At 35.9% G+C, this 13823-nt stretch overlaps 1 protein-coding gene across 1 annotated transcript in view; it reads left to right on the forward strand.

Annotated features, from left to right (window-relative positions):
* The first annotated feature begins 4337 nt into the window (after nucleotides 1-4337).
* LOC149572967 (SH3 domain-containing protein) overlaps nucleotides 4338-13823 on the forward strand; it is a 122734-nt gene continuing 113248 nt past the window's right edge. The window contains exon 1 of the mRNA XM_089814098.1: nucleotides 4338-4798. Coding sequence (XP_089670224.1) covers nucleotides 4541-4798 — 258 coding nt within the window. The 5' untranslated portion in view covers nucleotides 4338-4540. The remainder of the gene's footprint in view (nucleotides 4799-13823) is intronic.

The raw sequence follows: 13823 nt of genomic DNA on the forward strand, positions 1-13823 counted from the left end.
ATCTCAAGTGCATGTTCTAGTTCATCCCATTTCTTAGTCCTTCTAGGAATCAAAGCAAAACAAACATTTTGTTCCTTCGTATCCTTAGCAAACTATTTTCCTTCAATCAAACATACTCTAACTATGGTACAATAGTTCTCCTTATGCTTTTCAACCAAAGGTAACAAAATTTTCTTCTTCCCATCAACCCAAATAGTATACTGATTCAATCTACCATCATGCAAAGCTTGTCTATCATATTGCCAAGGTCTACCCAAAAGAATATGACAACAATCCATAGGCATAATATCACATAGGACTTCATCACGATAATTCCCAATTTTGAATTTACCAAGACATTATTCACTTACATGTAAATTATACTCCTTCTGGATCCAAGCAACATGATAAGGTCTAGGATTTCTCAATCTCTGCAACTGCAGTTTGTTAACCAGCTCCTTAGATGCCAAATTATTGGAACTTCCACTACAAATGATTACTTTTCAACATTTTCCAACGATCTTGCATATGGTCTTGAACAAATTTCTTCTCATGATAGGTTCTTCATCATCCTTTTCATTCCAAAAAATTCTTCTTATCATCATGTTCTCACCATGCTCAGGTGCATTGAGTGTTTCAACAACTTCTTCACAAGCCAAAGTATGTCTACTACTACCTTCAATATTCTTACTATAATTATTGCATTCAAAATCTCTTTTTGAAATAAGTTCCCTTAAACCAAGATCTTTCTTCCCTTTTACCACCATTATTATTCCCAAAGTAACTAGTATAGCTACCTCTAGTGTAATTACCTCTTTTTTCAACAGGTTCATCTTTCTATTCTATCTTTCCTTTATCTTACATCACATTTTCAAACCAACTACTTTCTCCATAAGTTCTGCCTCTACCTCTTTGAAATCTTCTACCTCTACCTCTTTGTCTTTGATGATGTTTATTCGCCAATCTTTCTTTACCTTTCAGAGCATATTGAAATCCTTCTTCCACACTATCCATCTTAACATAGTTGATCTCATCTTGAATTGATATCCTTAAACCATTCAAGTATCTAGCTACCTTTTCAACTTCATTATCCACATGTCCATATCTGATATCCAACTTGTAGAACTCCTCAATATATTCTTTCACACCCCTCCTTTTGCCTCAAATTTTGCATTCTTCTCAACATGTTAACTTGGTAATTTGCAAGAAGGAACCTCTTCTTCAACTTGCCAATCATCTTTGTCCATGTCTTGATCATTTAATTTTCCTCTCTTATGTCTCAGTGTTCAAATGATCCCACCAAAGTGAAGCACGACCATTCAAATTTTTTACTACTATCTTCACCCTCTTGTTATCAGGAGTGCTTTCATACTCAAAGTACTTATCCATCTCAGAGATCCAATCCAATACTGTGTCAGTCTCAGGTCTTCCATCATAACAAGCAACTTCTACTATAGGTCTAGAGTTGGCCCTAGAAAGAACTCTCAAAAGCCTTTCTTCATCTTGTTTAACCTTTGGTTCAAGATTAAGATTAGGAGTTGCCTCTTCATCATCATTAACATCTTCAAGATGTACACCTCTTCTCTAGGTTGTCTCAACAACTTCAAGTCTTACTGTAGTATGCCTCAACATGTCCATTATAACATTATCTACATGTCCTCTACCACAAACCATCTTGACAATAGCTCTTGCAAGATCATAACCTTTTACAAGTTATAGGTCATACTTTAGATCTACCACCCTACAACCAATCCAATCAAGGTTCTACATGATCCAATCCACAAGAAAAAACCCAAGCTTTAATACCACTTAGCACAAGGCACGATAGGGGAAATAAGATGGAATAAACCCAACCTAAACCTACTAACACCCTTGCTAAGAGTTACACATGGAAGCTTTACAAAGAAAAATCAACAGGAATATAATAATGCAATAGATCAAAGGTGTACTTATTTCACTTCACATGCAAAGAAAACAAAATGCTCGGTTGTGAGGCCTTCTAGGTTGTGGCCATATACAAGGAAAATTACAAGATTAGAACACAAATTTGTATATTCTATCTTATTCTCTCAAAGATCTTACTTTCCTACATCTAACCAAGCTTCATATATAGCCAGCTAAGCCACAATTCAGCTAGTCAGGAATTTAATTACATTATAGGTCTAGTCTTGGAAGAGTAAACCAAAATCTAAGCAAAGGACAACATAAGATCATGCGCTCTTAGCAATAGGTCCAAACAAAAGTTAGGAGTCAACCCCAACTGTGCAAGATACCACATCAACATAGGAAATTGTGCCAACATAAACAACTTGCCTCACTAGATGAAAACTATAGGAAATAGAGATTGGAAAGAATGACATAGAACTCAAAGAGTATGAAACATCAGATACTACACACTTAGGACAAGGATCTAGGGTAGGTCCTCAACATGATATCAATTGCGCACATCATGAAACCAAAAACAACAATGATTACTTCGTGAAAAAATATACTAGTACAAAAAATAAGAAATATTTTTGGTTGATGTAAGATTGCTCAAAGATCCAAGATGCTTCTGCATAAAAAAGGGTCCAAATTACTTGGTTGGTGAGGTCACTTTCTCGTTCAACTAATTCTGAGTGCCACTTAAGAGAGATATAGGTGACTCTCCAAAATCCACAATGTGATTGCTAACAAAATGAATTGGCTAGACAAATAACGTGACAAACATTATAAAGCAAGAAACTAATAATTTTAACATCCTATAAAGAAATTATATTTGGCACCATGAGTCTTTGATGAGATTCCACACAACCTACTTCTTCATGAGGTTTGTAAGAGCTTAAACATTCCAAGAGAGAAAATTAACTGGCAAGGGTCAAGAGATATGTCATCACTACCCAACTCATTAAGAGAGGAATGATAGTTCTACAAAAAACAAATTTTGAGAAATCGCCCAGTTAAACATTGGGAATTTACATGTTGCTACTTTCATAACACATTCTTTTTTTAGATGTCCTAGTGGGTTACAAGAATAATACAAGAGTACAACATTTCATAAAACTTAGGTTGAGTGGAAGGGTCACAATTGGAGGAAGCCATATCTTTCCCCTTTTGTCAAGGGTTTGAAGATGTTAGGGCTTGTGACTTGACATTTGGGTTACCAACATTCATGAGAGGTTTGTCTCAAGCCGTGTCATTTCTAGGATTGTAATTTTTATGGTTCCTAACTGTAGTATATCCTTCATTTTTTTAAGAAGGGAGCCTTAACAAGCTAAGAAGATGACTTCCTACAAGAATATTTTAGAAGGAAACACATAATCTTGTGATTAGATTATTAACATCAAAAGCAATTATTCAACAAGTTGAGATAAAAATCATGGTAGGAGTGGCATGAATATATAATTTATATACCATAGACTAACTCAAATCCTTAGAGAGGGAAACTTCTATGCATACACACTATTACAAACAAGGCAGATGGAATCTGTTAGGAATAATGGAAACAATCTTGTTAGACAAGCCAACTATTGTAGTCAAGAAGTTTCAATGAGGTAATGACAACCTTGGGAATTCTAGCTAACTAGAGATGCAAATGAGGGGTCCTTTCATTGGAGACTAAAGACTATGGAGTTTAAGGTTGGGAGACCAAATGAGACACATAAACATATCATTGACCATGTTCAAGGATGGCCTCTACATGACTAGCTTCAACAAAATGAAAAGAAAAAAACCTTTGGTAAAATTTGGGATTATATAATGCCAAATCCCATACAATACCCAATTCTTTTTAACTTGCTTTCTCAACATGCTTTTGGAAGGAGTTCTCACAATATAATAATCTATTTAGAGTAAAAAGTTTTAGCCATTGGAAAACACTATCAAAATCTAAGATGGTTGAATAATATATAAAGGAGGACCAAGATCCTTACCTCATGAAATGACTTTGAGTACAAATTTCTAGAGTTGTTTGTTTAGAGGAGCCACTATTTGGAGCATCCAATCCTTTAACATAAGTAGAGGTATTGGTTTGATAAAGTTTGTGAACATATAAACGTGATGAGCTAAAAAAAATACAATAATAAAACATAATAAGATTTAGTTAGACCAAAAATCTAATATGACATCAAGATAATAATACACTTCAAACAAAAACAAAATCCCTAAGAAAACTCTCCTAATCAATATTTTCCCCTATTATTTACAACTAATCAATATTTCATCTTTTACTCACATATATGATGATTAAGAAACAAGCAATGAATTTACAATTGAAATTTGTGATGATAAGCTCACAAGCAAAACCAAACATATAAAACTAAATACACCTAATCTAATGAAAAAAGACTTAAAACAAAGAAATTAATATAACCCAAAAGTAGTCTGAAGAACAAAATAAAGGCAGGAGTCAAATAGAGCAGACCTCTTTTGCCGGTTATGGCATTAGAAGGAAAATGGCATATTAGTGTGCAATTTTTACCATACAATACAGAGCAAGGCGGAATGAATAACTAAGTTCTGGATTCAAAAATCCTTGATCCAGTGCAGGCGGTTGTTTGGTGTATGCAGAAAACTTTTGGGCATGGCGTCGGGACAGGATTTAGGGGGAACCACGCTGATGGACCTCATTACATCAGATCCTGTTCCCCCCACGCAGGGGGCAGGAAAAGCAGCAGTAGGAGGTACCGTTCCTATGCATTCTCCTCCTCCTACTTTCGGAAAGGATAAGAAGACGAAGAAACCGAGTCTCATGACGCAGATCCAGAGCGACCCCATGTCTGTAGCCAAGGTCTTAACTCCCGTCAAAACAAACATCATTCCTTCGAAGCATAAGAAGAAGGTCTGTATATATGATCTTAACTATGCTGTACCTAAAAAACACTACGAATCATTATAATTGAGCATTTATTTTTTAATCCAAAACCATGGGTGCTGAAGGTGTCTGATAGGAATTTAAGTCGGAAAACCAGAGGGAGTCTGATCAGAGTTCTTGTTGTTTTTGATGCCCGGCATTCTGTAAAAGTTGGATGAGTTTTGGTTCAAATCTCATCCTAACGATGTTGGAAAATGCAGAAATCATGATTATTCAATCCTTATATTGTATTTCTTGCCTGCGAAAGCAGAAATTTGGTCTTTTGCTGAATTGGCGCTTTCTAAGCACGATCTGGGGTAATTCACATTTTACACTGATCCCTCTTGAAATCATTGATATGATTTTCAGTGTCGTGGATACTTGGGATGGTGACAAACCACTTTTCTGATGGTACGAGTAACTACTTTAGATTGAGTTGATTGATTTTGAGCTAGTGAGGTGCCGGGAGAAAACACTAATGCATACTTAATAAGTGCTCAAATTCAAGCGCACCTATGGATTCGTTATCCATCCGCTGATATACATTGGTCGACGAAAGGAGTCATCTTTGACGATCTTTGGACTATTTGTAATCATAGGAAGAATCGGGACAGTGCCTCGAATGCTAAGATCCTAACTGTCTCGCCTCTGCATATCTGACAAGCGGGTGCGCCCTATCTTGTCGAGTGTCGCCTTGAAGTGGAGGCATGGCAAGTTAGATCTCACTTCTAAGCTGATTGAGGTCCAGTTAGATTCCGACGTGTTGCTGTTTTGTACCATTTGAATTTAGTGTGAAAATCCATACTATTTACAGCTAGCTCTTGTTGTTAATATTCACGGGTCTGCAAGAGAATTTTGAGAGTGCAATTGTGCAATCCTTATGATTTTGAGAGAGACAATTGTTTTTACTTAAGAAAGATGCTGTAAACAATAATCTTTCTTTTATTGTATGTCTCTGAAAAGTTAGCCGTTAAAAATTTGTCAAGATATGCCACTGCGTTGTATAATGAAAGCAGCGATTCAATTAAGTGGGAAGGTTTACTGGTATCATGGAAATAGGTCATATGGCAGCTTATTATTAGTTATTTTTCCCTTGAAACCTCTTCATCAGGGAAACCATAATATAAATGACTTAAAAAAGAACTAGGTTAAATTGTATCATATTGTACACTCTTGGAAAAATACTCATTTTTCTTTCATCGAAAAAAAATGTTTCCAGAACAAGAGCCTAAATGACATAGGATGTAACAGTCAGAAGCTCTGCTGAACGAACTTCATCCAAGTACCCCCTTCATTCTGCTAGTGAGGTATTTATGGGGTTGGATGTATTTTGCATATGAAAAGGCAGAGAAGAACATGGGGGATTAAATCCTAATTTTAATTTTGAAACTGTATGAAGTATTATCAAGCCTTAATCATCTACGAATCCTTTGTTTACTTTGGCTCCAAGCAGTTGAAATTGGTACTTAAGAACATCGATGTACTACTGGCAGAGTAATAGTCGGATTGCAAAAACTCTTCGAGTTTTCTGGCCTGGTGAGTTTTTATGACTTCTACTGGCACAAAAAATAAACCGAATTTTTGGCAAAAAGCTCACCAAGTACTTGGCGGTTTTTTGTTGACAGCTGGGCTATTTTTTGGTAAAAACTCACTTGCAGTTTTATAACATCACTTAAAGGGAAAAAATGACCCAAATTAATTTCGTTTCTCATTTCTTCACTTGTATTTTGCTGAGAGAGGGAAAATAGTTTCCCAAACACCTGCAAACTGATTTCCATTGATTTGAAGTGGATTTGAAGCAGATTTGAGGAGGTTTTTGAATAGGATTACATCAAGGGGGGTGGATCTGGTTTCACTTTGGAAGGCATTGAGTCGAATGAGGAGTCATTGGTAGTGTCAGGAGAAGCTAGAGGCAGAGCTACATCCAGGATGGAGGATGAGCCACAAACTGAGTTAGGCATACTGAGCAAGGGGGTATAGTCATGCCCAGTGCAAACTTTTAGGAATAGAACCTCTAGTTCTACCCCTCCTTTAGCTTTTACTATAGATGGAAAGAGGAAGATGTAATTGTAATGATGTGCTTACTGTTATTAATACATAAATTATATACTATTTTGCTTCCAGCCATCAACATTCCTCACAAGAATGCAATTTTGTGCCCACTTTGCATTTAAGTATGTCTAGACTAAGCTTTTTTTTTCTTGTATTCTCATTTATTGACTTATTGGACACATCTTCTCATTGAATTTTGCAATAAAAAATGCATTTCTAATTAATTTTAAGGAATTTTTTAAGTTCCTGAGTTAATTGCTGAAAACTGGCCTATTTTTTCCCTATTTTTTTTTCCAGACCTTGGTGAGTTTTCCACTATGCTTAAGAATTCATGGTCATGTGAATTTGTATGTATTACTATATGGCTGAGCAAAATTACAGGATGATATGTAATCAAGTGCATGCTCTATGTGCCTGTCTTTGCTTGAAATGAAGCATGCAAGGGAGAGAATGCATCATTTTAAAACTTCAATATTAGGTTTGAGTGGCCTATAATGATAACAATATTTTAATATACAGTGTATTATATGCAATGAATATTGTTTATCACTTGTAGTGATAAAAAGGTGATGGTGTATCTGATATAGTCGATAAGCCTATGCAATTGATTATATTGCTTTCGGCAATGGGTGTGATATCTGGTATGACAGTTTGACTATTCAACTTAGATACGCTGCTGTTTCAAATTGTTAATGGAATGCTTGCAACTTAATAATGGATTCCATGTCTGATACATGTGCTGTCTCTGATCTGCAATGTATGCCTGCAACCAATAATGCCAATGGCAATTCTCTCAGAACAGAGCACATCTGATATGGATCAATAAGCAAATGGCTGTGAGAAGGCTGGATTGTATTAAGTTCAAATTAGCTCTTGCTTAAAATTATCACATTGGCTACAGGAATGCAGATTTTGATGAACTTTTTGTGCTTATGACAACCAGCCTGAAATCAGTTGCAAGAAATAAGATTGAAAAGAGAGGCTATAGTATATCTACTACAAAGGATGAACTTCAAGGATATTACAGAAGAAATTTTGATATGACTGCAAGTCGGGACATCTAGGCAAGATCAACTTAGAAAGTTGCTTTTGTAGATTGTTGCACAACATAAATTACCTTCAGAACTAACGGAGGTGAAGAAGTGAGGAAAAAGATTTGGAGCATTTCTGTTGCATGTGTTGATGTTATAGTGTTGGGAGCTATCTTTCTTTCCTAGATTCAAATTAAATAAATGACTGTTGAAGTAATCTTGTTTTACATTGCTGCTTCATATCCTGTTGAAGTTGAAGCAACATAGTCACCGTGAATGTATTTCTATGTTGGCAGATGCTTTCTCTTGTAACAGCAGGCTTTTTCATTTCTCGTGGAAGACTTCATTTGTTATGGCAGCCTCTTCAATTGACATGGCAGATCCTTGGTTTTAAGACAGCGAAGAGTCAGCAGTTTGCATATAAATAGCGTCCAACTATGAAGGCTTCTGGGCTTGCAGAGGAAGACAAATTTATACATCTGAGCCCATTTTGTGAGAACTGTAATTCAGATTCCTGCTTACTCATAAATAAAAGTGATTTTTTTGTTGCTGGATTTTTCTCCCTCAAGTTGGAGGGTTTTCCTGGGATACTTGCTGTGTTATGTGTTTTGTGTTCATTATTTGTTTTGTTTTGTTTATCTTATATTCTTGTAAATAATTAACATGGTATCAATGTGGCTTTAAGCAAGATCATGTTTAGATTCATTCTAGGAGCAAAGTTTTCTTCTCTTCTTATCATCTGATATCAAGGGATTAGGATTGGAAGTGGAATTATCAGAAAGAATAACTTGGTAGAACAAATACTCAAAGAAAAAGGGATGAAATAGTCTGCTGGATCTTTTTTGGAGCAAAGGCTTAGGATCTCCATCTCCATCACCAAAACTGAGGCAAAATTCTAATGATGATTTAGTGTGACAAAGTGTTGATTCTGAGCTTGGGGACTCTTGCTCTGCGTGTCAGTCAGCTCAAGCACTGAGGAAGACTGTGGATCAATTTGGCACGTAGCAGCTCCCTTTGCTGCACTCTAATTATATTGACAGCATGTAATTCTCCGTGAAGTCACAGGAAGCAGTAGTCCATATTATGATCTGCTGCCGTGGTTGCCCCTGCCTTCGCCCAATCAAATTTTGAGCAAAGAGGAGTCTGAAGATTTTTTGTGATCCATTTTTCCACTATATGTAGTGACTGGAGAGGATTGAATGAAATTCTGGGTGAGTTGAAGAGTCCTGAATGTCCACCTTCAACACTAGATTATGTGGCGAATGACGTTCATATATCATAAATGAGATATTAACAATAATCTGTAGGTGTTTTCCATGTTGCTAGCATCGAATTCTTATTAATGACAAGAAACATTAAAGATATGAATACTTTCTAAACACAGTCAAAGACTTCTTCCCAGGTGCAATAAATTAAGGTTAGACTTTGGCTTCAATTTCGCTTATCTGCCCTTTAACACGAATTGTGATTCTGAGGATTTCAGTGATTTTCTTATATACGTGATTCTGAGTTGATTGAGACTCAAGAAAATCTTAAGTGTAAGGGAATGGTTCTTTAACTTCAATTGGTTCATCTAAATTTGCTTAGAAATACAACATGTGAGATTAACTTCTAAGCAAGTATTCTAGTTAGAGGCTTAATGTTGTAATCAATCCCATACAAGGAAACTCAGACAAAACTTAAAAGGAACGTGGTTTGGAAGTAATGTAAAGGAAATCCATCAACTTAGCTGGTAACCTGCGGAGGTTAGTCTTGAAGAATTAACGTGTCTGGTGATAGTGTTAATGAGTGAATGCAGAGTATATAAGTAAAATGATTGCAAAGTATCTTTAATCACTGTCAGAATGAATCATGTCAATATCTGTTTGAATAATTAATAGGACTGGAAAATTTCTTGAGCTGTTTCAAATTTATTCAGAGCAACAATCAACTCTTTGCAAGGAGTTACTGTCAAGAGTTACGGTTTATATTTCTAGAGGCATTTTAATCACACCATTTAGTAAGTCTTCTCTGATCATATATCCTGGGGAGATTAGAAGCCATGATTTTCAATAGGCTAGTGTCTTTTGTAGACTATAGTTTGGAACATGCTTGGCCCAAATAATCTTTTGTTTAGATGGGTCCTGATACATGTTTCTTACAGGTATAAATATTTTTAATCAAGCTTATTTCATATAGTTATTATTAGTTTAATATTTGCCATCTAAATTTTGCTGCAGAGGTGGAAAAATTATTATTCAAGAAAGTGAAACATTGCTAATGTTTTGGTATGTAGAAATATTTCATGAGCAATACTAAGCCAAATATTTGAAGAGTGCTGTTTCTTGCGTATAGTTTGATATATGCTCCCAGGTCGTTGAGCATGCTGCTAAGATTGCATATAGTAATTGAAATATCGGTGAAGGCATTTGCTGAGTGTATGCTCTTGCCATGAAAAGTATTATGTTGCACTTGTATGAGGAGTCACTAGAGTTGATGATTCTTTATTGATGTGACAAGTATGGTCAGTATGCAGCTATGTTACCAGAAACGAGATGGCAACGACAACGTGACCAGAAACGAGAATTTTGAAAGGTTGCAATAAGAAACAAATATATATATATAAACTTCTTAAATAATAAAATACAATTTCAAATATAAGTACAAGTAAATTTATATTTAAAATAAAAACATAGAATTTATAAAATAAATAAATACATTGAAATATCCCAAATGGATATTTGCTCTGCTGCTGCTATAATGTTTAATTATCTGCTGCTGCTATAATGTTTCATTATATAAATTATATTTTCTTCTAGATTTTTTCTATGATCTTATAGAGCTAGACAAAAGTTGCAGAAGAATGTTGTTTCTTTTTGTATTTTTCAGAATATAGGAATTACAGTGAATAAATAACTGTAACTAATAAAATAGAAGTGATAGAAATCATATGCAACTATACATATTAATTTGGCAATGATTCTAAAACCATACCAACAGAGTCTGATTTATTTCAGAATAGTACCGATATAAATATGCTTCAAACAAGGTTGACACCAGCTGAAGATGGGAACTAGCTACAACCAAACAAGTTAAAATGCTAAAGCCCAAGCTGCTGCAATTAAACAACTCTAGTTTGCTGCAAATAAACACTCCAGAATTCCTCACGTGAGCTGCTATAAAAAAATGCTAGGCTGAACCAAAGTGGCCGCCTACCCTAAAAATCCACTGCCTGCAAAGTGTGACTGCAATACTAGAAATTGATCCCCTACCTTGATCAAACTATATGCATAAGAACCCTCGAATTTGATCTTGTTTAGGGCTACGTCCCAACAAATCTGCTCTCAGCACTAGGGTTTGCGTCCTAGGTGAAGAATGCTCTTTCAGAGCAATGGCGTCCAAAATAGGTTGAGAAAAGAATAAAAGATACTCACCATTAGGTTACCATCTCCTTATATCCCCTCTCTAAGGCCAATCAAACCCTAAAAGAACCCTAAAGTGGATTTCATTTGAACTTTATAATATAGCATTATTTCCTCAATAAAGGCGTCCAAATAGAATGAAATCATTGCTTTATTAATGACAAATAGCTCCAAGCATCAAATAAGTCCCAACAAGTGATAATCAAACAGTAGAAACTGAGCTCTTTCCAATGAGCTATCACATATAGGCAAATCGATCCAAATGAAGCCAAAAAACTCCTTATTACTCCAAAATGGCTAAACACTTAGCCTTATTTAAATTATTAAAATGCTAACTTAGGAGAATATTTAAATATATTAAAATATTTCCCAAGTAGCCAAGGAACAACCCAAACACCTCTAAAATATGAAATTGAGTTTGTCACCTGCCTGTGACTGATGCCAGACAACCTGGGTCAACTAGCAGTCTCACCCTCAAATTTAGGGATACTGCTAAAAAATAGGGAATACACCCAAATCTCCTGAAATTGAGACCAAGGGGTGATTTCATAGAACCTCAACTCTGGAAACGTCAACACCTCTTAAAAGGTAGAATCTCCTCCTACAATCAAGGAACTACCTCCTAAAATCAAGGAACTGCTTTTAACTGATCTATTACTGCCTGTAATACCAAATCTGGAAGCTGAAAACCCTGATTGAGTCTTTGATCACCATTGCCAGCCTACGAGACTCCATAATAGGCTAACTCTCATGTCACTGCTAGATAGAGCTAAAGAGGGGACATGACATACATATCTATGTTTTATTTTTATTTATTAAAAAACTATAAACTATTTTTAAAACGACTAAAATAATTAATTAATTCTGAAATTAAAACTCTCAGTAATGTGTTAACCAATATCTCAATGTTGTTGTTTTAAGGGTGCTAAATAATGTTTAAATGTTGGGACGACGATATACCCAATAATGTCTCTGTCAGTGTCATTATTTAACCAATCAGAAATTAATTAACTAGTGGTTATATTCTGTTGATCTGCAGTAAAAATCAGTAAAAACTAATTGTTTCCTGCAGCTAATGCTAATATCCCCGCAACTGCACTTTAACCTTCTCAAATTTCAAATTTTGCATCACTGATTTGACTGACATTGCTAGAAACGGACGTCTGCAACGGAGAAACTGGTTTTGCCCATTGAAACACGAAACGGTGTCCTTCTGTCACGTTTCTGGCAACATTGGTATGCAGGGATCAAGAGGGAGTGTAACTGAGAGAAAAATTACCTTAAGGTGTAGTTTCAGTTTGCTGTCTGCCATGATTTCCTTGTGTAGCAGTAAGCAGACCTTTGTGGCACAAAGCACTGTATTACTACTAGCTGAATATATTGTAGCATGCGTAGTAGCTTGAGAAGGAGCTGGCTTCAAAAGCTCCTTGCTGGATTGTTTGGTCAATCATTTGAGCCAATGTTGATTCACTGCGAAGTTTGCACTGATGAACATACAACTGACAATCTCACCAAGCCTCTCTCGTATTTTTTGGGACAAGCTTGGGGTTGCGAAGAATGCTGCTCTTGCTGATAGGGAGTCTTAACATCATTGATCCTTATCATGTGCTAAAATGCATATTTCTTTGAGATAGAGAAATATTAGTTGAAAACCCTTGGGAGATATTGCTTAAATGCATATTTCTTTGCAATGGAGAAATATGAGGTAAAAGCCCTTGAGATATATTTCCAAACTGCATATTTCTTTGAGATGGAGAAATATGAGGTGAAAGCCCTTGAAAAGATGTTGCTCTTTCCACTCATGGGAGTAGCCATGGTGGACGTCATGCAGAGAGGCTCTACAACGACATCACATTGAGTGATTCCATGATTGACACGTTTGTATATGTTTTTTTCCACATATGGTAGTAGCCATGGTGGATGTCATGTGAGTGACTCCATGATGTTATCGTGATGAGAGGTTCCAGGATAAAATTCTTTTCCACACATTTGAGTAGCCATGGTGGACGTCATGTGAGTGACTCCATGATGTTGTCATGTTGAGAGATTCTCTGATAAAATCCTTTTCACAATGGGTGTATCCGTTGTGGGTGTCATGTTGAGAGAGTTGATGACTAGGCATATCTAGAAGGATACCTCCATAACTAAGAGGGAGTGTTGATGTTACAGTGTTGAAAGCTATCTTTCTTTCCTCAATTCAAATTAAATATATGACTGTTGAAGTCATCTCTGTTTTGTATCGATGCTTCATATGCTGTTGAAGTTGAAGCAACACAGTCAGCATGGATCTATTTCTATATCGGCAGATTCTTTCTCATGTAATTTCAGTCTCTTTCATTTCTCATGGAATACTCTACATTTGTCACAGCAGTCTCTTCAATTGACACAACAGACCCTTGGTTTCAAGACAATGAGGAGTCAGTAGTTTGCATATAAACAGAGTCCAACTATGAACGGTTCTGGGCTTGTAGAGGAAGACAAGTTTATATATCTGAGCAAGTTTTGTGTCAACTGTAATTCAGACTCCTG

Source organism: Cupressus sempervirens, chromosome 2 (genome assembly GCF_028749045.1).
Source record: "Cupressus sempervirens isolate cs-2001-9-10 chromosome 2, ASM2874904v1, whole genome shotgun sequence".
Taxonomy (NCBI): domain Eukaryota; kingdom Viridiplantae; phylum Streptophyta; class Pinopsida; order Cupressales; family Cupressaceae; genus Cupressus; species Cupressus sempervirens.